This window comes from Pygoscelis adeliae, unplaced genomic scaffold (genome assembly GCF_000699105.1).
Source record: "Pygoscelis adeliae isolate BGI_AS28 unplaced genomic scaffold, ASM69910v1 Scaffold186, whole genome shotgun sequence".
Lineage (NCBI taxonomy): Eukaryota > Metazoa > Chordata > Aves > Sphenisciformes > Spheniscidae > Pygoscelis > Pygoscelis adeliae.
In genome coordinates, this window is record NW_008825071.1 from 10,769,818 (window position 1) to 10,795,308 (window position 25,491).

Below are 25,491 nucleotides of genomic sequence, written 5' to 3' on the forward strand. Positions count from 1 at the left end.
ACTCCAATACCTTTTACCATCCCAAGATACCTGAAGTCTATGTGGGAACTGAAAGTCAAGAGGGCATGGTTACCACCTCAGTTGTCATTCTCTAACTGAAATAAACATACATGTACTCTGGGTCTGGCATTTTAGTAGTGCTTTAAAAAAGCAGCTGATTAGAGATAGATCCTTCTACCCGCATGCTTACGTTTGTAAATCCAGGAAAACATGAGAAGGATACAGAGAGATATGCAATAATGTGAACTCCGACATGTGTATACTCACTATTTCAGTGTTATTATTACACTATGGAACAACACAGCATTAGGGCAGGGCTGCAGGAGGTCCCAGCCTCAGGCTTAAAACCTGCTGTCCCATTTTGGTTGGTCAATTAGTCTTTGCTCACTAACAGGCAGACACATGGCCCATGGTAACTTAATGGCTTGTAGCAAGCTCCTTATAAATTTCTATAGATTTACTTGAAGACTAGCGCATTGCTCAGCAAAGGTGTCCAAGCCTGCACAGTATTAAGAGTTGAGCTTTATTTCAACTTAAGTAGAAGACCTAATTAGTTAAATTAAAACTATTAAATATTTGAAATACAGAGGCTGAGCTGATATGTTAGGTGTGCCACAGAATATAGACATGATTAAGCTGGTAAAACTAAACTGCATTTCCCAGGTGCAACAGGCAGACTGAAAGAAACAGTGAAATTAATCATGCTAAAAAGCTGAGGTTTTAAAGGTGACTATATTGGTTAGTCCAGAACATTGTTTTCTGTCCTTAGGTCAGATCATACTTCTGGCTCAGAAGCATCAACCACCCACTCAGAGAATCTAAGTTGTTGCCTCTTTTTCAGCTTTGCAACAATCAGATGAATACTACTCAAAAGCTTTGCAATGCCCACACTATTCAACAACCCTTCCAGCTGGCCCCAAATTGTTGCAAGATCTTTCTCCCATGACAAAGTTTTCATGCTTTTTTCCTCAAATAGTGATACTTTTTAAAATCTAAACTTTTAAAATGTTTTAAATATAGGCTACTACTGTCAAGACATTATCATTTCAAGACATTATTCAAATATCTTTTAAACGAAAGATATTGCTGGGCTGGAAAAGAAAGACTGTTTTAGTCTTCCCTCAGCATCTACATCCTAAGTACTCCCCATTCTGACAGCAAATAATCAACAGTCTCACAAGATGATGAGTTATTCTTGAAATACATCCCACAACACCTGAACTCACCACAATTACTCTCTCCATCATTTAGATAACGATGAATCAAGTTTTCCATCCACAGCTGGTAGCAAATGCAGCGCTTTGTTATGGGGTCACAGTGTCCATGTCCAGAGCATTTTAAAAGACAGGCTAAGAACAAAACCAAACATAGGGTCAGTTGTGTAAATGGACAACTTGTCATGCATCCTCTTACTGTGAGACTAGATTGGTGGTAAAGCATCTAGTTCATAAAAATATCAGAATGTTTAAATCTCCCTTTCCTTTGGTGCTATGTCTTAAATAGATTTACAGTTCAGCAGACTGCTGGCTGTGAAGAGAAAGATAAGAATGTATCTTATGCATACAATATTGAAATTGTATGCAAGTCAAGAACAGTTTATTCTAACCAGAAATAAAGATGAGTTGAAGTAGTGGAATTCAGATCGGCTCCTTTCTTTATGACATATTTGTAAGACCTTCTAAAGTACCTGAGAATTGAGGAATATCAGCATTCTCAGGTACTAGAAGACAAATATCATATCAATAAACTAGAGTGTATTTCAGTATTTCAAAACTGAATTACAGCATCTGAGGCCTGAATATTTACATACCTCATACGCTTATAGTAGTAGTTATTGCTAGATCAATGTGTTGTATCAGACTAAAATAAAAAGTTATTCCCCTTAAAACTTAGAGTAGCAGATTTGCTATGTCAAGAAAAATGTTAATGTGTATTTTCAAGTAACACCTAAGCATTTTGGTAATCCAACTACATTTACAATAGAACAACAGTCATTTTCAACAGGTAAACAAAGACAGAATTTACTACAGAATCAATGACTATTTTATTGTCAGAGCTTGCTCACTTTGTTTGCATTTGGATCATTATGTCCTGATTTTAAATTATGGAGAAGTCGTATCTGTAATATCTGAGTATCATAAAGGGTTCACATTACTAGTGAAGTTTGAAATAGTCTTAGAAGTTCAACCATCTTTTTGGGGAAAAGAAAAAGTTCATTATAAGATATCCCAGCGGCCTGTCTACATTGGAAATATTAGAAGACTAGGTTATAACACAGTCATCACCTGACCATTTTGCCTGATACAGACAGACAAAACCAAGTTACAGTACAAGCCTATTACTGAACACTAAAAGCCTTGAAAGGAACCAGAGACATGAAACATTCTATATTATGGCTATATTAAGTTTTGCCCATCTTCCAACAAAAGATGGTATGAGTGGGGTATCTTTATCCTCATTCCCCAGGCCTTCCTGATGCAGACCAGATTAAGATGTGCTTTTTCCTGCTGTTACAGATGATGTCTTTTAAAAGAACACAAGTAACTGGCACCAGTCTACCACAAATGAACAAGCATTTTAAGTATTGTCTTCAACAATATCTTTCAGAAAGCTAGATGGCACCAGATGGTAGACAGAAGGCCTTCATGCACTGTTTCCAGGTGCTGTGTTAGCCAAATGCCTGCAAAGTTCTGACATGAGCAAGCACGATCCAAAACATACCGGCCGTGTCAACCCGCAGGACTTTAAAAAGCAGAAAGTCAGCCTTCTCTTTCAAAAGCTGCACATGCAGAGTTCGCGAGACATCCGATGCCTTGATCACCTTGGAAGGATGCCCGTTCTGCACGTAGAACACAACTGCGGTGCTGCAGAAAGAACAGCTAAGGTCATGACTGCTGTCAAAGATCAAAGGCTGTAAACTGAATGCCTGACAAAAGTGGTTTTGTTTGTTTCTGGAAAGCAAATGTCACCACTGATAAAGATTAGGGAACTCTGTCCATGCATCAGTCAACTCCATCCAAACACCATGGACTTCGTTCTGAGCTGGGAGCACCAGCAGTTCTCTGGTTTCTCAGTTTCACAGAAGAAAAGTGAGGACAACAGCAAATGTAATTCCCTCCTTGGTCTTCCTGACTCTCGCTTTAAAGAGAAGTATGTATACATTTGCTTTCCCCACTCTCATCTAGAACCTGTCACAAAGCACCCTGAAGCAGTTTGAGTAACTTTAGGGAACTGAATTTGAGAGGAGGAAAAGATCAGAAGCAAGGGAGTCGGAGAACTTCATGTGGGAGTACTCCTCTCCTTCCCTCCTCCCCCCCGCCTTTTTAAGTTGGATGGTGTTGATCTCATCCTGTATCAGACACTTCAGGGAACATCTTTATCTGAAAAACAGTAATTGGAAGCTGTGATTAAAAATATCATAGCAATAAGTGCTAGATTTTCCAAACTGTTTGTTTTTTAATTTTAAGAGGTTCCCTGAGACCTAAATAAACACCAAAATGGGTTTTAAATTACCAAGTAGTTAATAAGAAGTAATTTAAAGATAACTCATGTCAACAGGTTCTACCAATCATACTGAGAAGTTTCTCTGGGTACACACAGCCATCTCTAGCCCTCTACACCAAGTAGACGGGGGTATTTCGACTTCAGAGTAAGATACTACACTTAGGAGTATCCACTGTATAGTTTTCTCTAAAAAAATGGATTTTCGTCACCAGTTACCTGGGAAAAAGTTTATAAAATACCTAGAATATCAAAACCTTAGAGAGGAAGTAGAAGAAAAGGGGAATAAAACAGGTTTGATCAGAGACAGCTGGAACCTTGTTTTGAAATACAATACTTGCTTCACTGAGAAAGTCTGTCTGTCTCACTCCATCCAGCATTTGGGAAAAATAGCAGCACTGTATGGAACAAAGACACTGAAACATATGCATGAGCTTTCTTTAAAGGAATAAATAAGAAAAACTACACAGAGAATTTAAAAAAAAACAACAAAACAACAAAACACTTCAGTTCTGAGCCTCCAGAGAGCTTACTTCATCAATTTTCTACCACAGCAGAGGAAATTAACCTTTTAAAGTATATACTGTTGAGAGTTATAGCATTGTTTTTGTCGCCTTAGAAAAGACTATTTTGCAACTAATTACGAGCTGTGAAAGAGTCAATGAAAATCACAAATCTTCCTGGAACAGCAGGGTATCTTTGTACCTTATATCTGAATAGGCTTGTATCTTCTGAACTTTGATATCTGAATCCAAAACATTCAGCAATACAGCCAGCTGTCTCACCAGGGTGTCCTTCTGCTGCTCACTCAGCTGTCCCACTCCAACTTGCAGAATCAGCTCCACTAGACCACTCCTTTTGGGATCTGACAAAAGAAGAACATGCTATTCTTTCAGAGCCTGGCAAGTATTTCAGTACCAACTGAAGACAACATGCAGTACTCAAAAGTATTTATTAATACGACATTTTCCTGCATAAGACCTGTATCCCTTATAACCCAACCCTTTTTCATTCTTAGAAAAGTGCTTAGCCTACATTTTCACATTCCCTGTGAAACAAACCTGGTGGGTCCTAAGAGAGCAACCCAGCTCATCAGTTGAAAGAAAGCACTTCAGTTCAGTGTTAACACACTTCTGCGCAGAATAGCAACTTCTGTTCCCCTAAACGCTGCCATCTTGAGGTAAGCACTAGGTGAGTCTAATTCTTAAGGTCCCTGCTAGTTATCTACTACTGGCCACCACCCAGGAAAAGGAAGGCAAAGATGGACTCATATGGTAGCATGCAAGACTGTGTGAGCAAGTCTAAATGAGGATGGTCAATTTGAGAAATATCAAATAAGTTTACCTTCAAAAACTGAGGGTTCTGTTAAATAATACTTGAACTTCTAGAGTGCCTTGCAAACAAAACAAGCTTCACAGACATCCAATGAGAATCCTGAGCCAATTATTGTGACTACATTCAACAATAAAGTGAGGAACAGAAATAAAATCATTGCCCAGGAAACAGACAAACAAGAAATCTCTGACAGACCCAAGATTTCAGACTCACTTCCTGAAACATCAACTTATGCTTCCATCACATAGTCATTTATCCTGCATTTGAAAACAAGTCTCTGTATGAGCAATATCAAACCATGAAAAGACAATTTTAAAAACCCTGAAATTCTTTGAGGTTTGTTTCCGTCCTTCAGGAAGAAAGATGGAAAACAAGGACAACACACACATTTTCAACCATCAAACACAATTGCAGCATTTGTAACCTAAACTTAATGCTCAGCTCCCATCTCTTTCCATTGGCCAAACTGATTAACAACCAGAAAAAAGAAACAAAAACCTACAATGAATGAAAAGCAACAAAAACCTAATGAAAATATTAACTAGGAGGTATGATTTTTATTTATTTATGCTCCCAATAAGGCAATGATGTAATTGGTAGTTAAGAATCCTGACATGTCTTCTTCTAACACTCAGGCCTATTGAGAGAACAATAAGAAGGTAGGAAAAGAGAGACCTATTTGCTTTGTGTTTTAACTTCAGAGAATCTTGTCAACGCTGAAATAAATAAGTGAAAAGGAGAACAAAGATGAGGTATTCACAACGTATCGATGACCTTTTAATTGTCATACCAGGCCGCACTTCAACAGTTGCTGAATCAATATCAGACTCTCCTTTAGCATCCATCACTTTCAAGTGAAAAGTATAGGTTCCTTCCACCAGATTAGTTAGCTGCAGTACTGCCTCGTGGTCTGAGCCATCGATCACATCCTGCAAAAGGTGGTAATGGGATGATTATACCCTCAGAGAACACTGCACCTGTGACTACCAAGTCAGGTATCTGGTATGACAGGGTGAGTTCTTGCTTTGGCTTTTGGGACAAATGTGACCTACCCACAGTTTATAGCAGAGTAATACAAATTTGGAAGTGGCAGTTAATGAGGATGTCTGCACAGTATGGATATTTTAACTGGAAAAAAAAAAAAAGACAGAACAGCTGACATTCTAAGTACTCATCTGCTTGAAAATCTGAGACAGTTACATTATTATTTCTCAATTTTACTCCAGTATCCTTAGTTCTGCCTTCTTAACTGCCAAATTGTTTCCCTTCCTTGGAGTTCATATATTTCCAACTATCATCTCTGTCAGCTGCATTTAAGCTAAGCCCCTTCAATTCTTCTCATACCCTCATGTGAATTGCTTCTAGAAGCTTTGTTATCATTTTGCTGTTTCTCCTCTCCCATTTCTTGCTGATTTGCCACTATCTTCCTGACTGCGAAGAGCTGTCCATAGCACTTTGTGTGGATACGCAGAAGTTACCACAGTTTTAGTAGCTGATATACACACTTCAGTTTATCACGAGGTACTTCTGCTGTCTGTCCCCACTTGGAGAGCAGAATCCACTGCCCTAATGACCCGAGCTATTCACCGTGGTCTGCCAGGCAAGGTATCTATACACCTAGCGCCAAACACCATTTTTATCTTAAACTGCAAGTTTTGCCTCATCTGGTACCAGACGTGATTCCTTAGTCTTTATTGGTACTTCTTGCTCTCTCAGACCCTTCCTCCTTTGGAATATCTGGATTTCAGATTATTTTTCTCTCAAATACATTAGCTTGGTACTATCACCAATTACTCTTTAAGAGACACAACTTCATTCTTCTGTCTTTCCCAACTAAGTCCACACTGCTGCAGTCCTCTTATTTAGCTACCATATTCTATAGCTGTACTGAAAATACCCCTTGAACCAAAGCATTAGAGAGAGCAGGGGAGACAAACCAGAAACAGACATCCTGCCTCATAGCATCTTATGAGTCGTATCTGCTTGCCCTGCTGCAGTGATGCTACATCCATAACAAGAGCCGAATTTGACTCGTTACAACCGTCAAGAAACTTACCCCAGCTGCTGGGCTTTGACCATCCCGAATCCACAAATACGACACAATTCCCTGGTCATCAGCAGACCTTGAGCCATCCAAGGTAACAGAGTTATTTGGAAGCACTAGAACATGCTTCCCACCAGCATGTGCCCGGGGTGGACTGTTGTTTTCTAGCCATAAAAATAGTGGAGGATTTGCTTTCAAAACATGCAAAATGTGACATGTCATTATCAATACACCCACACTGCAATTCTTTACCTCACAATTACAAGCAGTAACAAGAGAATCTTGTGTCAAAGGTACAGGGAAAGGATGAGTGGGTATACAGAATTTGGCTCTGGGATTATTACAACCTGACAAGAGCAGAGCTGCACCATGAGGAAGATACCAGTAAGAGGTACCATCCAAAAAGATCTTTTTCAAAAAGCATCGTGGGGTACTCTATTTACAGCCTCACAGTAACTTAAGTGTCAGATCTCCTCAGTCAAGCAAAAATATTTTCTGCCTACTTAGAAACACAGCCCAGCATGAAAACACCATGCTGGGCTCTTCTCGTCCTGAGAAATCACTTATTACCTAATAGAAGCTTGTGTAAGGTCTTGTATCTTTACAGTGCCTGTATTTAGGCAAAGTGTAATCAGGCAACTTAGAGTCAACCCAGCTCCTGAATGCTTTTTGCTTACCGTTAGCAGTGAAATTAAGGCATGCATTGGGAGTACGGCCAAAAAAACACTGAAGAAACATGAACACATTCTCTTTCCAGAAACCAGACATCACTGACTTTTTTAGAACACAACTGATAAGACAGAGCTCCGGGAAGCTGTGAGGCTGAGTGAAATACCTCGCTGGTCTGCATATTAGGTTGGACATAAATAATTCAATTTTGGGCAGATCCCCAGGGCATTGGCTGTAACTCTGTTCTTTAGAACAGCATAGAGTTCTCTGTGATACAAGTGATGATCTTGTCTCTTCCAAATAAACCAGTTGACTAAACTTGGCTATTGGAGCACTGAGTATTTTTAATATTGAACCTGTGACTGTAGTCACTACATACTGTGGCTACACTTCACAGCATGAATGAGACCATGAGACACTTTTGGGCAGAGCTGTTGCCATGTGTTTCTGACTAAACACATAACTGAAACTCTAAAACAGTTCAACCAATGATGCACATGGGTAAAACTGAGTCCAGCTTCTTCTCCAAGACTCATTCATTCTGCAGTGATATCAAGTGAAAAAGAAACAAGGCTGCACTGTTTTCAAGAACGTCAGCAGCTAAGAGTCTAATGCAACTCTACTATCATTTCATAAATGGTATATAGGTACCATACTTGCAGAGCCAGAGTGCATTGCTCTCCTCAAAAAACAAGGTATGCAACAGAAAGCCAAACTCTGGACCAAAGAAGATTTGAAATGTATTACGCCACCTTCTTTAAAAGGAGGCATAGGCCCACGGACATTGCTAAAAATCACTCCCTAAGAAACAACATGAGGCAAAAGATGGTTGGATTATCATCACCTGCAAATCTTGAGGATGCAACGTAAGTCAAAGCTATGAAATCTGTCAGGACTACCTTACAGTACCTATGTCAGAAAAGCAACAAAGCTGGTGAAGGTTCTAGAGAACAGGTCTTATGAGGAACAGCTGAGGGAACTGGGGTTGTTTAGCCTGGAGAACAGGAGGCTCAGGGGAGACCTCATTGCTCTCTACAACTACCTGAAAGGAGGTTGTAGCGAGGTGGGTGTCAGTCTCTTCTCCCAAGTAACAAGCAATAGGACAAGAGAAAACAGCCTCAAGTTGCACCAGGGGAGGTTTAGACTGGATATTAGGAAAAATTTCTTCACTGAAAGGATTGTCAAGCATCGGACCAAGCTGCTCAGGGAAGTGGTTGAGTCACCATCCTTGGAGGTATTTAAAAGACATGTAGACATGGTGCTTAGGACCATGGTTTAGTGGTGGCAGTGCTAGGTTTACGGTTGGACTCGATGATCTTAAAGGTCTTTTCCAACCTAAATGATTCTATGATTCTATGATCTCACACCATAGGTATTATTATCCTAAAGCCTCTTCTACAGCATGCATTTTTTGGGAAAAAAAAAATAATTAAAAAACCACCACAGCAACTGTGGTGTATCTGTATCAAAAAACCAAAATAAATACAGGTCTTTTACTGTTAAGTTTTTAAGTGGAAACCGGTATACTCTGAGACCTCACTTCTTGGATGTTACTTAAAACCCACAGTAGAATTGCTTTTCTGCTCAAAACTTAACTTTGAGAATAAAATAAAAACATATCCTCTTAATGAAGTAGACATACCATGGTCAAAAATAGTATTTTGGAGCACTTTTATTGCAACTAAGTCTGCATATATTTAGCTTTAAAAGCTTGCAGTAAGCAAAGTTAATTCTACCAGTCACTCACAATACTACTTTACCACAAAATAGCAGTAACTCTTCTTGAATACCCTTGAAATATGACAAGAAACACGTTATCCCGTCCTGCTCTGATTTCCTTTACATTCTGTCAGCGACTGAGTTAACTGGCAAGTTGCCTACCATATCCTAAGAAGCAGCAACTAGGCTTACCTTCCTTCACAGTAATAGATAGCACAGATGCACTGCTTAAGCCCTGTTGGTCTTTCACGGTCAGCCTGAAGCGATAGGTACCAACCTGAAGACCAGTCACAGTTGCTATTGCTTTGTCACCGTTTTCCATCTGTACAGAGCTTGGTCCACTGAAACAAAACATCTCAGAAAAATAATCCTGCACAGACAGCCAAAACTGTTCTTTCAGCAGCATCGCTCATGCCATTTGCTTTTATGTCTATTGTAGTTCTACCACCACTATAAGCACTGATGGTTAAAGAACTATATGAGACATGAGTTTAGTTCAGAGAATTCATAAATACATTTAAGACATTCAAAGCACCCAAGCATCATATACCCAGTTATTAGAAGAGTAGAAAATGTACCCCAGAAGTTCAACCTCCTCACTGTACTATTTCATGGGAACATGCAAACACTGTTGCTCTAAGAGCCACTCACAACATGTACAGGGTGCCAGCAAACCTCTTCCTGTACCATAGGTATGACAGTTGCATAGGCAAATACCTTGCACTTTTATTAAGGATCAATTAGTTTTGCACATAAACATACAATTACAAACTTTTGTAAAACATTTTCAATCATCGTTCAAGAGTGCTTGTCAATTTGCTTTATTATTTAACAAACAAGTGACTGAGAAACCCTAGTTCTAAGCACTGATGGGAAAACTGTACATTATAGGAGGGCACCCAAGCCTGTTTCTCGCTTTTTAACAGGAGACATGGAAGTTCCTGTCATTTTCTCTTAACTTTCTAACAGTAGGCCTCAAAATGATGCATTGCAAAACACAGGCAGAGATTGTCTAAGCTTTCCAAGTTGAACTTAAAATTCCTGTCTCTTACCCTATTAACACCTGAGCAGGAAGATCCTCAAACAGTTCTCAAACAGTGCATCACCCAACACAATTGCATAAGAGGCTCTGGCACCCGATCACTTTCACTTTGCTCTCTATTTTACTAGAGATTAGTAAAACCTCTAGATACCTGATATTCTCCCAATGGTAGAAGACAATGCCTTGGTCATCTTGGCTTTTGCTTCCATCCAGTGTAGTACTTTCTACTGGGAAGGTCAATTCCTTGTCAGGGCCAGCCACTGCTACTGGAGGACTGTTGTTTTCTGTAAAAATATTTAGTGTACAATATTTGCTAGGTAGTCACTGGCAAGGATTACCAATCAGAGGGAAGATTTTACACGGAATATTGTATTACTAATTTGATATATTGGCTCAAAGGTACAAATCACAAGTATAACGCGCACAAGCCAGCAGGAAATATTAGGTGGGAGAGACCAGCTCTGCAACAAGCCAAATCCCATAGCAAGTACTTCCCTTTTTCACGGTCATATCTGAAGGCACAGTCACACTCCAAAAATTTTGCACCATGCATTGTATGAAATGCTTTATAACAAGAGTGGCGAGGTATTCTCCTGGTTCCATCACTGCATCCCTTTCAAAACCACCCACACATATATGGTTCTTTGCCCTCGAAGAAGATACTGGCCCAGGTTTTCTGCTGCTTAAGGTCAGCATGACGCCACTAAGTTCATGCTAGTTTAGAGCCTTTGAGGATTTAGTGCAGAAACATATAACCTATTATTCTGTTTTCAACCTCTGCCCAGTAAAACTGGCAATGCTACCATTTTCCTGGATATTTATTTACCCTTAGACCTGACTTCAGCAATAGCATCTTTCTACTTCCACACTATAACGGGTCTAAAAGGCACCATCACATGCTGTACTTCCAATTCATGTTCTTGATTTCTGCCGTAAATGCCCGCTGTAAAGTTTTCCCAGAAGGGGTCATCTACAAAAAGATGTATAATAAGCAACAAGATGACAACAAAAAATTGCCCCATGGTGGAATGTGAGACCTTCAGATGGACAGAAAAGGCCAGTTTGGATGTAATAGGCAAACCCGTTACAAAAAAAGAAAGCATAAAAAAAATCTCATGAGGCCTGGACCATTTGGGCCCATTCATCACTCAGCTCCCAAACCTAAACAAACGTGTGAAAGATGCAGCTTTTGACAATTCCTTGCTTGACACTTTTCCCTAGAAAGTGCAATGCAATTCTAGTGAGAATTCAGATCACACAAGGATTCTTGAAAGAGAACTGCAAAACAATAAGAAAATTGAGCAAAGCACTCTGATACCCTGAACAGCTCTGCGAATCAGACTTCGTAGGATATTAAACTCAGGAGCTACATTTTAGGTTTTAGAAGTACACTCAAACACATCTCTGTGCAGGTTGCCTTACATAATCAGGCCAGTGTGAGCCCTCAGAATCATAGAAAGTCCAGGTGGTGATCCTACACTTTGTTTGCTTTGACAGAAAATGGAGGTGGAAGAGTCCTTGATGCAGGGATACCAGACATTCAGACTGCCATCTCAGTGGTGCAATGCAGGGAGATGAGGCATTTGAGGACAGTGCTAAGGCATCAGGCTGGCCCACCCCTGAGTGACCCAGACATGCCTGCAGCTGACTTACCAGGCTGTACAATCAGTGTGACCTCAGCTGTGGACCGTTGCCTTGCAGAGTCTGTGACAGTCAGCTGAAACGTATAATCTCCTTCCTGCATTGCAGATAACTGGAGGTACGGTGTCCGCACTCCCTGCATGGCATTTATAAAGACAGAGAGCATGAGATAAAACAGAAATGCTCACGGATTATGAAAGGTCTTACAGAGCAAATGCGAAGAAAAAGTAAAATTTGTTTCAATTCATAAATACAGTGTTTGAGCAAGTAGTTTAAGCACCTTGTAGACAAAGAGGAGACTTAAAGTTTGATGCACAGACAGACGTAATGTATTCACTATTGCAACTGTCCCTACCAACCCAGAGAAATATCTATAGACTATAAGCCTTTTAATTTCATATGTTGTATAACTGCTGAATTATTTCTGAACAACAGTAATTGTGAAACACATGGGACACTAACTTTCTCAATTAGGAAATTAAACACTGATGGAAATTACTACAGCTTATTCCATTTCCTTAGAGATATTTTAAAAACAAATATCATTACATTCTTTAATACAGTATTTATAAAAATTGTTAAACACAAAACCAAGCTTGACTTGATCCCAGCCAGATAGGCTTATGGAAAAAACATATTAAACAAAACAACTCTGTCCTAAGTATACTCTTCCAGCAGTATTAGTTGATATCTGTATAAGCTCATAAAATGACTGGGCCCAGCTATAGGTCCTTTTGCTAATAAAATGAACATTTGTGGCATCTCTTATATGAGGAGTAACAAATCACAATTGCAATTAGGGTTTTTTTTTTGGATAAAGAACATAATGAGAACTAAGGAACTTGATAAATGATTAACTAAGCAGCAGAGGTACTTGTTACATTACACTCTAACCATGGATACCACGTAACACACCTGAGACCAGCATCCTCAGCTTTAGGGACAAGATTACAAGGGTCTTGAAAAGAAATTGTAAAATGCTCTTGCATTTCCACATTAAATATCCAATGAATCCATTCGATATCTCAAGCAGTCATTCCCTTCTTTCAGGAAGGTTGCTTTAACATTGAACAGCTCTTAAAAACTACATGTTCAGGTTGCATGGATGCTTTTGGAAAGTGTTTGTCTCGGTAAATGAACAAAAATAAGCCATTGTGCTACATGCCCTTTCATAGTTTTGTAATTGCCTCTACAGTATATGCTTACATCAATATTACTCCTTTCCTAAACAAATCTACAAAATGATCTCTTTCCAATTCTGAAAGTCTAAAGCATTTGCAACATAGCAGAAATCATGTCTCTTAAAAAATGGCTTCTGAGTTTCAGCCGGCTTCATTAATTACCTCAACTGCCTACAGAGCTACAAGAATCTCCAACTTACTGAGCAAGTCCACTGAAAATTTTTTACTAACTTTAGTTAAAAAAAAAATTTTTTACTAACTTCAAGTTAAAAAAAAAAACAAAAACACCACAGCCATGAAAATAAAAGAATAAATTCAGCTAGCCTTCATAGGAAACCCATGTTTTAGTGAGCATAAAAAACCCACCACAGAGCACGGCTGCATAACACTGCCAAAAGTCTTGTCATCTTTCACTCAGAAAATTAAGTTTCTGTTTGAGTCCTACTTTCTTCAGGAGAAAGTGTTACAAGAAAACCCTGACTACCCCCACATTCTCCTAAAAACAGTTTTCAGCATGTCCAGTGTCTCAGAAAATAGAAACCTGTGTAGCAGGCTCTAGGGTCCAAGGATAGACATTGTGAACTCGAAGTCTTTCCAAACCACCACGGAAAAAAAAAGAAGGAATAAAAAAATGCCAAAAGGAATTAAAAAAAAAAAAAAAAAGATGAAAAGGAATTAAAAGTAGTATCTAAAACAAGAGCTGAATACATCAGCAAGGAACAAACAAACAAAAAAAACCCACCAAAAAAAGAGTAAGGGCACTCTAGATATTTCAGTGCTTCTGAGTAGTTACTTAGTGTTTGTTCATGTTAGAGGCAAAGATAAAAGAGCTTTTCAATCTATGCAAGGAGAAATAGACATACCTGCATTGCTACAACCTTGCCTTTGCTTTTGGGACTGAGGGACCACTCATAGCTGACAATTTCATGGTCATCACTGCTCTGGTTTCCATTCAGCGTGATGAAGTTCTGGGGCAAGGTGACTGCCTGATTAGGTCCCGCATTGGCAATAGGTGGGTAATCCACTGGTTTGTTGACAGTCAGAGATGCAATGGTGGAGTTGGCTGCTCCATCTGAATCAATCACTGTGAGTCTACAACAGGAAAAACAATATTGAAAATCTGTTAAGATGGACTTCTGCCAAGTCCTAAGTTCAAAGGTTAACTTTTTCTGGCACTTTTTCAAACACCACCTAAAACAGAGCCACTGATTAGATTATACGAACTCCTGCTTCAGAAACACATACCCTCAACTAAGGTAGGAAAGAAATTCAGACGACTGTTTTCAAACACAGCTTTCAACCTTTAGGGGGAAGGAAAAAAAAAAGCCTAGCTATTCTGGATCCCAGAATAGCAGTTCCCTGCAGTCAATGGCAACTTCAACAATTTCAAACACATTTCACTGCACATTTTTTTAAATATTTAGGCAGTAAAAAACAGGGATTTAATTCATCAGCCATAGTGAACAGTCCCTGTTAACACCTACATCCAAAACTACTCTGGATGTTCAGAAGCTCTGCAGTAGCAGTTCCTAACTTCTTATTTCTTTGTGGCACACTATTACTGATTTTAATGGAGCTTAATATCAGCTCAGATTTTTTTAAGATGTCAAGTCACAAAACTGAAAAAGTACAGGGTTTAACAAAAACACTATTGGCTCTTGGAAAAACAATGACAAAACATCTTAAAATGAGACTGCTGCAGACACCTGAAAGTGATGAGAGACTGCCCTCCACAGTGTGGCAATCTTAATTCACCTCTGTTGTGAAAACTGCATACAGCTGACCACATGGAAGGGAACCACTCTTGAAGCCTTCCCTGAGTGGGAACAAAACTATTGCTCATTAATCCTGTCATTAGGGAACACATACTTTTGCAGTGGCTGCACATCCACGTGTATCAGGAACACTGGATTTCGTTGACCAGCTAATATCCTGTAAGCTTGAACACACTGCTCTATTGTTCAAGTACCTCAGCCTCCCCCAAAGGTGCACAGATACAGCAAGTGATTTCTTAATATTCCCTAGGGTTTGGAACACACTTAAAGGACTGCTTGTAAGCAAGCTCTGCCTTTTTTAATACAGAAAAAAATCCTACACTCATTTCTGCCACTGTACAATACGGAACAATTCCGGTAAAGAACACAGAATGGAAGTTGAAGCTATGCAATTTTTGGTGAAGCTTATGCAAAGCAACACTTTTAATGTATATGTACGCTGGTTTCAACATTCTGCTGATGCTACAGTGATACATAATATATTGACTGGCAGGCTGTTACGCACTGGCAGCCAAATAACCCAGGCTGGGTTAGTGGGAAGTCTGCCTCCGTGCAGTCTAGACTTTAAGTTAAAAAGTTCAGAAAATGAACTCTGATTTTAATGAAAGCACCCAGAACCACAAACATTGCTTCCATTGTCTGGACAAAATCCAGCTTCAGCAATGCATAAATGGAGGAAAATGGTAGCAAGGCAAAGGCTTTTATGAAGAACAGAATGACATTAAAATCAACACACAACAGTGCCTTGCGAGGATCAGTCTCTCAATATTGTTCTGTCTGCCACCACCCTTCAGGGGATGACTTTCACAGCCTGACTGCAGAGTTTCATCTCAGGACACTTGCCAACTTCTAAGCTGGGGTAAAAAAAAAAAAAAAAAAAGTTCTGTCACAGTTATTATTTGCTGGGAGTAGGAGGCATTTAATTTCTGATACCTTGTTTTGCATAACTTGGTGCTGTAAAGTTTGTGATACCAGTATCACAAAATCACTGCAAGCACTTTTTAATAAAACTGCTCCCTATGTCTCTCCACTGTGCAAAATGAAGGGTAACAGCATGCAGAAGAAAAATGAAGTTTTTTGTTTGAGGAGGTACATGTGAGCATAGAGAGAAACAGCTGACATCACAGAAATAGTTAAAACCCCAAAGGAAAGCATCTGTGCAGGTACCTGAAAGTGTAGTTTCCAGGAACAAGGTTAGACAAGTGCAAGACAGGTGTGTCAGCAGATGCCTTCTGCTCTCGCAAAGGACCTTTAATTTCCTCCCAGTGGTAACTCACGATCTTCATATCATCTATACTTTCTACATTCATTAAAGAAAAACATATTAGTTTCTTGTAGCAATTGCTGGAATTAATACTAAAGTCTTTCATGCACTGATCCCTAACTGGTTATCTACAAGTATCTGTCCAAGCATATTCGAACAGGGTTCATGTACCATAGCTGTTAAACCACAGATTCCAAGTTAACTTTGGTATGGTTTATCTAAACAAACAAAAAATTCTTCACACACACACACAAATAAAAACCAGTCTCAGACTCTGCACATTCCAACTTGTCTGTTCTCAGTAATTATGAACTTAATTATGGTATCTCATCATACCCTACCTGACAGCTCTGTACCATGACCCCAGCTGTACTGGCACAGAGGCCTTCTGGGAAGGACAGGAAGAAGCTGTAAGATTAGCTGCTGTTTGGATGCAGCAGCCTCCAACACACTGCATCTCAATCCCCAAGTGGAAGGCTGTATTTTATCACTTTTTTTATTTGTTAAAGTAATTTATAACCAGACTCAAATCCCCAAAATAAATCATGACTCAGGGAAGTTCTGAGTAGAGTAAGAAGAAGGAATTTCACTTGTAATTGACAAACCATAATGTTGTAACTGTGTATTATAAATACAGGATATAAGCACAGGATGGTCCAGTACATACGACTGCCATCAATGAAGGTCGAAGTTGTAGGTAAAGAAACTTCTTGTACTTTGGGTGAAGCAACAGCAACAGGCAGCTGGTTAACTCTGACTGCTGTGAGAAGGGGGGGGAGGGGGGGGGGGAAGGAGAAAAAAAAAATAGTTACAGCCCAGGCAAAACTAATTTGTTAGCTCTACAGATCAATAGTCCCCAGTGATTTAAATCTAGGATTGACAGCTTTGCAGCATCTGCTGTCCTTTTTGGACAAGGGAGAGAAACAGTTACTGAAGAGCAGTGCACTGATGCAAGTCTTCCACTGCAGCCACTTCTAACTGGTATAATTTAGATTAGACCTGAACACTGTTAACTTTCAGCTAGAGCCAGTTCAGCACCTAATTGCTGTTCCTAGCTGTACTGAAGAATGTGACCATAAAAGGTGGCATGATGCTATCTCAGGCCCTGCCTCAGGAGGGTACAAGACCAGAGAGCACTTAAACACAGTGAACAAGATCCTTAACTCTACTTCTTTAAAATGCTTTATAGACACCAAGATATGAAACATCTCTGCATGACTGGACTACCAGATGTCCTTGACAGACAGTAACTGACAGACTATTAGATAAGCATGTTGTACAACTACTTGTGTTGAAGAAATTAATTTCATTTTTTTAGCCAACTGATTTACCTGGTTTGACCGTGACATTTACAAAACCTTCACCAAAGGCATTTTCACCAGAAACCGTCACTTTGAAGGCATAAAGTCCCACCGATAACTGAGACAAACACAGAACAAATTGGGTTACATGTCCAGTTATACAAAAGCAGTACGCATAAGTCTGCCAATCATATTGTAAACAGAGAAAAATCTGGATATCTAGCGCTCCTTTTATAAATACATACACAAAAGGCACTGCCCAGAAGTGGGCAATACAAAGCAAACACTTAGGAATTTTTACTCTATCTTAGAAAATTATTAGAGCACTCTAAAAAAGACACTTCTAATCTAGCAAAGATTTGGTGATACATGCAAGTGAAGAGACTCCAGCAGTCATTCGAACTCCTTGAATCAAAGTGCCCTTCCCCACAGGTTAGATTCCTGTGAAAGGACTGCACAAACACAATGAGCCTGAACTTACAGCTCACTTACATGAGAGAGCTTCAAGGTCTGGCTGTGCCTGCGCTCCATTTCACCACCATAGTCAGAAGGGTGACTGATTAAGCTCCACTCATAGGTGTACACTGTTTCTAAGAGCAATAACAGCATAAGAGTAATCAGCTTTGCCTTCATGATAAGCCCAGGAAACAAAAAAATCAAGTTCACCATCCGTCAGATAAAATGCTACAGTAGGAAATCATGACTGCTACTCTTTAAGCCTGCAAAATGAAGCAGTATGAATACGTGTTAAACTTCCACAGTGTGTTGTAACTTGGTAAAGCAGCAAGGATGTAACGAACTTCACAAATAATTGACTTCTTCACAAAAACCAACTTCATGTGAAGTGAATGCATTTTACATAGTTACCTATGAAATGTGTTCTTTGCTGCCGCAGTTCAGAAGCTGGTAGTTTTAAGGTAAGCGTTGCATTCAGAACCTACTTTTCTCCTCCTCTGCTTTAAAACAAGATGCTACAACCTGGGCCACATCATCTTTTGGTAGAAACTACAGGCCTTCTATTGAACCATCTGTCTAATGAGTTCAGGTTCTGAAAATAAAAGCCACTTTAAAAAAAATTCTCTGAAATCCAAAGGAGGAAATCCTCTCTGCAGTTGGAGCCACAAAAAAGGTAGTAGTAGATTAGAAAGATGGTTTATATCCTGAGGTGCAGATGTTCACATAACTCAGGACTTGTCTGCATTTACAGGTTGGTAGTGTGTGCATCTCCTTGTATGCCAAGGCCATTCAACTCACCTGTAGGCGGAGGTGGGACGACAAAGGCATTCAGCTCAACCTCATTTTTGGGTAGCATCACTTGTATGTTATCTCCAGCGGACACAGTAAGTTCTTTTACTGTATCTAAGACAGAACAAGTACATTATGTTTTAACAGATGGGATGGATATAAATTTAGTATCTTCAAATATTATTTGTAATGTATTAAGTAAAATTTGACAAACTCTACAGTGAATAGGCAAGGATAAGTAAAAAAAAAAATTCCTCAATACATAATCAAATAATAATCTATTATAATCATGACTATGGCTCCTTCACCTTTTACCAAACCAAAATTTTTCTTCTTCCCCAAATATGAAGTGTTATTTCCCCTACTTCTGTTTTAGAGAAAAGCATTCTGATTATTCCTGTATATCACAGGTAACATTGCTCTGCATAAAGAATTATGCATTTTTCTTAGTAATTGGATGGAAGTGCAGGAATTACAAAATACGCAATTACAGAAGACAAAAAAGCCATCTGCACCAGAACAAGCCTCATTAAATAAAGTAACATAGTCCATACTAGAACTCTAATATCACGCCTTCTTTCACCAAGAAGTATTACTTCCATGTTTGTGGGGCACTTGTGAGACACACCTCCATGTCCAGCAAGGTGTCCCTTCTAAAAAAATCTACTTGTATAGCAGGGCAAAGGTGTTATTTTGTAGCTGAACTGCACATTCAATCTATTTGCCATCCAGGAACACCCTCCCAGTTCTCATCTGTGAAAACTCTTTCCTGTTCCAAAAATGCCAAAGTCCACAAATCCAGCCCCCAACAGAAACATACCGAAATACAACTTCAGGAAAGGTTCCCATAGACCTATATTTCAAAGGTTTTAAATGTCTTCCTTTTAATATTAGGAACACACAGAACAAAGGTTCTCCAAAGGCAACATTCACTAGTGTTTAAACGTTGAACTCTGAATAGATGAGAAAGAGGCTACTCAGCAGTGGCAGCTCACAGGTCTAAAAATGGATGAAGTGAAGAGGCCACATTGACAGCACACTTTCTGTCACTGCTACTTAAATGCACCCAAGGCTTCATAATTGCTCATGGGAGTTGCCCTAGACACCAGAGAGGTGGATGTTTGTACTTTGACCTCCACATGAGATGAGAATAAAATGGCTAGATGAGGGTGATGACCAAAGGCGAGGAGGGACTGTCTTCAAGACTGCCAAGACAGTAGGGCTGAGAACACACAAACTTGAGGCAATCCTTGCACAAAGCAGTACTTATGGTGAGATTCATCACAACCTTCCCTTCAGCTTCTTCTTCCAAGATCCTTTTTGAGTCCTCTTCAACCTCCTCCTGTGAAGGAGGAGGAGGAGCTGCCTAGTCAACACTCAATGGTAATGATGATCCATTGCCTCGGAGAGGGATTCTCTTGTAGGTCATCTCTTCCTGTTACTTCCTAACCACTATTCTGGCTGCCAGGTTGCAGTTTGGCAGAGGGTGTCAAGAATGTCCCAAACAAGACCTGCTGTACCAGGAAGCAAAGGGCTTAGCTCTCCAGATCCCTCAGTACATCAGGAGTGCAGAAGAACACACATCTGTGCTTCTCTGCTTCTTGTGGCCCTTCTAACCCTTTGCCAGGGTACACAGGGAAGCAGGAAATCCAGCAGGAGAAAGGAGATACTCTAACATACACAGAACTTAACACAACCACAGAGGACATAGTGGTTAAAAACATGTCCTTTTCAAAATAAAAACTTTTGCTCTGCAGCTGGAAGTCTGATAGGCTTCCTCACAACTTTGAAATTAGAGCAAAACTTTTTTTCCCCAGGATGAGGAGGCCATGTTCTCCACCTCCTAAGGGCTAGGCTTCTCCCCTATTAAGGGCTGAGCTTCCTCAGGTTCCACCTATGTTGCTGCATGATATCTGACAACTATACATAGTGGGAACCCTACTGAAGAGTTTCTGAGAGGGAGCAATGTTCTGAAGAGTCACACAAAAATAATGGTATGACTAGAAGAGACTATTCTGAAACTCCAGAAAGCCTCAGGTATTTCTCATCAAGTATACAAATTAGCCCATTTAAAAAAAGATTCTTAATCTCTGCTTTTTACTTTGCTGTATTTGCTTGAGTTATAATTTCCCATTAATGATGGACTTGGTCAGAGTTTTGTCTCAGAAGTAACTTGCTAAGGGGTCTGGAGCTTGCAGCGTTACTGTAGGTCTACAGGCTTAAAGTGGGACGATGTTAGATTTGGATAAGAGTGAGCTCATAACTAACAACAGGTTGGAAGCCTGACAGTAGTAAAGCCATCCCCGCCCACTGTCCAACCTGCAGGTACCCCTCAGGTCTCCAGCTATGTTGAAACATTACCTGCTTTAGCAGCAGTAGCAGTTGGTGTGAATTGTTGCATGGGCTCAGATGGCACAGTATTAGCAGGAAGTAGCATGATCGCACCTTCAGTGACATTCTCTGGGGCCACTGTGGGAGTCTGGGTTTCCTCTGACACACCTGGGGAAAAATCCAGTTTGTCTGAAGAAGGGGAAGGTGTAGCAGCCTGAAAAATGAATTATAAGGAGAGAGTTGTCATAAGTGAGCCATTTTTCACATTTCTAGATTTAGAGTGATGCTGGTTTTTTAAATAGCATGTAGGGTAAGCCTACTGATTATGTTACTAGGAGGTTTTATTCATATACAGAATATCTATCAAAGGAGGATTGTTCCCCCCCCCCCATCAGGCTCTGTAAGAAATGCTAATCATTTTCCAAGTTTCAGATGCAGAACAGTGTAGGCTATGGTCATCAAAATGAGGTAACCTGGAATACAACTAAGGCTATCGGTTCTCAAAATAATAAAGAACAGTAGGACGGGTCTAAATATAGTCATAAGCCTTTAAAAGCCAATGACAGAAAGTCTGTGTTGAATATTGTTGTCTTCATGCTGTACACACACAAACATAACAGAATCCTTGCCTCTTACTATATCTGCTCAGACCAGAACTTGCTCATGCCTTCTTATTTCCTCACCACTAATAAAATACCCCAAATCTCTCTACTTCAGTCACCAAGCAGTGTTCTTCTCACTGCCCCACTTTGTTAGTAAATCAGAACTACAGCAAAGGACATGGCAAGTTTTGCAGAAATAACTCAGCACCGTGTTAGCCTTGCCCCTCTCTGCGGCCCCATCACCTTCCGGCAACACATTAGTCTCAATGGGCTGACAGTTTTTCCTTACGTTCTCAAGACTTATTTCTGACCTAACATCCAGAGAAAAGCATTTGCCAATTATGGCTACTGTGTGTGGCACATGAAGACATAACATACTGCTGTTATTTGTACAAACTCTATTAACTGCAGAATAGGATTATGAAGGTTGATAAAATGCACACACAAATCACATAATGGCTGAGGTGGGCAGGGACCTCTGGAAATAGCCTAGTCCCACCCCCCTCCTCAAAGCAGGGTCAGCTACAGCAGGCTGCTAAGGACCATGTCCAGTCAGGTTTTGAATATCTCCAAGGACAGAGAATCCACAGCCTCTCTGGAAAACCTGTTCCAGTGTTTGACCGTCCTCACAGGAAAAAAGAAAAAGATGTTTTTTAGTGTTTAAATAGAATTCCTTGTATTTCAGTTTGTGTCCATTGCCTCTTGTCCTGCCACTGGACAACACTGAAAAGAGCCTGGCTCCACCTTCTTCACTCCTGCCACAGTTATTTATACACATTGGAAAGGTCCCCCTGAACCCTCTCTGCTCAAGGCTGAATAGTCCCAGCTCTCAGCTTCTCTTCATATTTCCGGTGCTCCGCTTTCACTCTGCAGTCTGTTGCCTCCCTAGGAAATCAGAGCAGCTCTGCCTTGGATGTGGACAGGAGGAAAAGCTCCCTGTGCAGCTGGGAACACGAAAGCAATGCCAGGGACTGTTGCTTCCCAGCCTGTGAGGAAACAGAGAGCATGGAAGTGATCTGCAACTCCATCTCTGCCTTCAACAAGGACAGAGAGAAAAGATCCCTGTGCAGCTGGGACAGTGACAGCAGTGTTGGGGACTGTGGCTGCCTACCCTGCGAGGATGCTGAGGACCACACCAAGAGCTGCATCTGCATAACACAGACAATGCAAGCACTTTTGTGGCCACACCTCCAGCTCTGCTCAATATGCAGATAGAAGATCTCTCTGAGCAGTTGGGACACTGACAGCAGGATCAGGGACTGCAGCTCCCCTAAAGTAGTGCCTTCAGCATACCAACCCTAGACCCTCAGCTGGAATCTCACCCTTGACAACGTTATCGTGCACAGGGAGAGCCTCAAGCCCATCCTGCCTCATACCTTGACAAAAGGCCTTTCCTCCAGACAGCTCTTCTTTACGTACTCAACTCCATCCCACATCTTCCAAAAAGATGATCTTTACCATACTTATTTACTTTTCTGAGCTTCCTTTGGCTTTTCTCCTCTCCTGGCCCTTTGCCAATCTATCAGCTGAGAAGCAGCCCTCCTGGCTTTGTAGGACAGATAGGGACAAAATCACCTCAAACATACCTTTCCTGGGACACTCTCTTCTGCAATGGCACCAAACATCTCTTCAGTCAGCAAGCCTAGGCAAGACTCTGTAGTCAAAAAAGGTGCCCTGTAGCACTGTCACATCTGAAGCAGTGTCACAGCCAAAAAGATAGCTTAAACTAAGAACATTAGCAGGCAGCAGGTAATTGGGGCAGGGGCAGTATCAGAAATTGAACTCTCAGGCAGAAACTATTACTGAGGGAGACGCTGGAGCAGACATGGAAGGCAAGATTAACCTAAATTCCAGCTTGGGAACTGAAAGGAAAAGGAAAGAAAAGAAGGACTCTTTCTGGGAGTGAGTAGGGTAGGCAGTTCTGTTCATATGGACTTTGTGGTTTTTTTGTTTGCTTTTACACACCTGTACAGCCACTACTGCTTGTTACAAAATAAACACACCAACCATGGCCTGTGTCCTTCAGTTCTTGGGGTTTGATTTGAGTGCAAACCTCTTGAGAATTCCAAAGTGAAAACAAGAACACCTCCATAATCCAAAAGGAAAAAAATAGTCATGCAGTTCCCTGGGGAAGCTCAAAGTTGCAATGCAGGCAACAGCATCATGCCAAGGGGGATCCTTCCCCACTTCTGATTCCTGGCTGACCCCACAGATTGGGTGCTTTCTTTTCTCCCCATCAATGGGAAGGACAAGCCCAACTACGTTGCCTTCCTCCATCCTGATCCTCCAAGGCAACCCACCTTTCCCCCTCAAGGAAGCGTCTTCCTCAAGTACTCCTAAAGACAACTGATCACGACTCTGGTGAGTTAAGGGCTGCTAGTGTTGTGTTTTATACGACTGCTTCCCCAGCAGTGTTTCTTCTGCCCATACGACTACTACATAACTGCAGTACCATTTGCTCTCTCTCATTTATCTGGAAAACCTTATGGAGAACAGCTCTGTCAGCAGTGAAACTCTGCTCTTTCACTGGTCTGCTTCTCCCTCCTCCTCTAGATTCAGTTATCTGTCTAATGATTTCAAGCAAGTATGACCTCTACTAATTGTGTAGAGTGCAGACTTCAAGAAAGAAATAAACGTTTTTGACAGGTAAAACTAAGTATCAAAACATCTTTCAGGGGTCTTATACATCCCCTAGGGATCAAGTCAATGCATTTTTAACCAAACAGGACTGTTCAGCATTCACAGGCCTCAAAACCGAAACAAAGCTAAAATATGAACATCTCTGATATTCCACTTCATTCTAACTCTTAAATATCAATTCTGAAGGCATACCAGTCAGACATTAAGAGGCTCTTCATCATATATATTCTGTTAGCCATCTTAAGCTTTCTTAGGCAGAGCTTTATGCATTTTGACTGCACCATTAGTCCTGCAAATGCAATAAACTCAAGAATCAAGTCAGGCCTAACCTATTGAATAAATGTTTGAAACACAGCATCATCAACATAGTAGTAGCAGGAATCTAAGACCTGAAAAACCTCACCTTGCTTAACAGATCATCAGTTAAATGGAATTTTTAAAAAGACAATTAATACTTCACAGGTATTTCACCTCAAGGATGGGCAGCACTGCAGATTTCTGTTTTGGGCAGCTTGACAGCATTTACTCTGTACAGATTTCTAAATGTATTCACGTTATTGAGCTGCTAGAGGGTGACAGTCCATAAGATCTCTCTGAACTCTGATGTAAAGCCAAAAGCCAGGTTATTCAGTTAACTGACAAACCCGATATGCTCTATCCCAAGTCACATACAGAAACCCCCTACACCTGACTGCATTTATAACAAGCATGCTCCCGGGGCACAGACTCCAGAGGCCTGTGTTTGGTTGATCTCAGTTTAAAATCTCTCTCCAGGTCCTTGCCCAAAGAACACTGCACCTGAGGACACTGCATCCTGCTGACTACTGTGAAGGGAGGGAACTGCATTTTTGCCACCCTGCTCTGTCTTGCTTGTCAAAACAGCTTTCTTTGGAAGCTGCAGAAGGGAGTACGTCAGGATGGATCTAGGAACAGAGCTGTAGAATTGCTGTGGCAGAATTAAGTGGAGGATAGGAAAATATTGTATAACATGCAATAAACAGAGGGTATTTCACTGAAGTTATTAGCAAAAATGGTTTTAAGACCTTCACATTTTCATAACCTATACAAAAAGACCACAGTTTCAGAGGTAGTTTGGATCATATACGAGTGAGAAAACTATTTGGAGATGTCTCAGCATTTTTAATCCAGTATAAAAACTTAAGATTTCCTTAATAAAAAAATTTTATTTCCAAAGAAACAT

The 25,491-nt window shown here is 40.4% G+C and overlaps 1 protein-coding gene across 2 annotated transcripts in view; it reads right to left on the minus strand.

Annotated features, from left to right (window-relative positions):
* Nucleotides 1-25,491, minus strand: part of KIAA0319 (KIAA0319 ortholog) — a 33,910-nt gene that overhangs the window by 3,521 nt on the left and 4,898 nt on the right. Inside the window, exons 2-16 of one of the 2 annotated variants that reach the window (XM_009326516.1) lie at nucleotides 21,079-21,262; nucleotides 18,727-18,825; nucleotides 17,965-18,062; nucleotides 17,503-17,590; nucleotides 16,839-16,931; nucleotides 16,075-16,207; nucleotides 13,996-14,224; nucleotides 11,964-12,087; nucleotides 10,462-10,594; nucleotides 9,461-9,609; nucleotides 6,893-7,044; nucleotides 5,627-5,765; nucleotides 4,207-4,366; nucleotides 2,722-2,864; nucleotides 1,227-1,349 (exon numbers count right to left, since the gene is read on the minus strand). In XM_009326516.1, coding sequence (XP_009324791.1) covers nucleotides 1,227-1,349; nucleotides 2,722-2,864; nucleotides 4,207-4,366; nucleotides 5,627-5,765; nucleotides 6,893-7,044; nucleotides 9,461-9,609; nucleotides 10,462-10,594; nucleotides 11,964-12,087; nucleotides 13,996-14,224; nucleotides 16,075-16,207; nucleotides 16,839-16,931; nucleotides 17,503-17,590; nucleotides 17,965-18,062; nucleotides 18,727-18,825; nucleotides 21,079-21,262 — 2,047 coding nt within the window. Of the gene's footprint in view, nucleotides 1-1,226; nucleotides 1,350-2,721; nucleotides 2,865-4,206; nucleotides 4,367-5,626; nucleotides 5,766-6,892; nucleotides 7,045-9,460; nucleotides 9,610-10,461; nucleotides 10,595-11,963; nucleotides 12,088-13,995; nucleotides 14,225-16,074; nucleotides 16,208-16,838; nucleotides 16,932-17,502; nucleotides 17,591-17,964; nucleotides 18,063-18,726; nucleotides 18,832-21,078; nucleotides 21,263-25,491 lie in introns of both variants that reach the window. The other variant, XM_009326517.1, reaches the window with a different exon arrangement.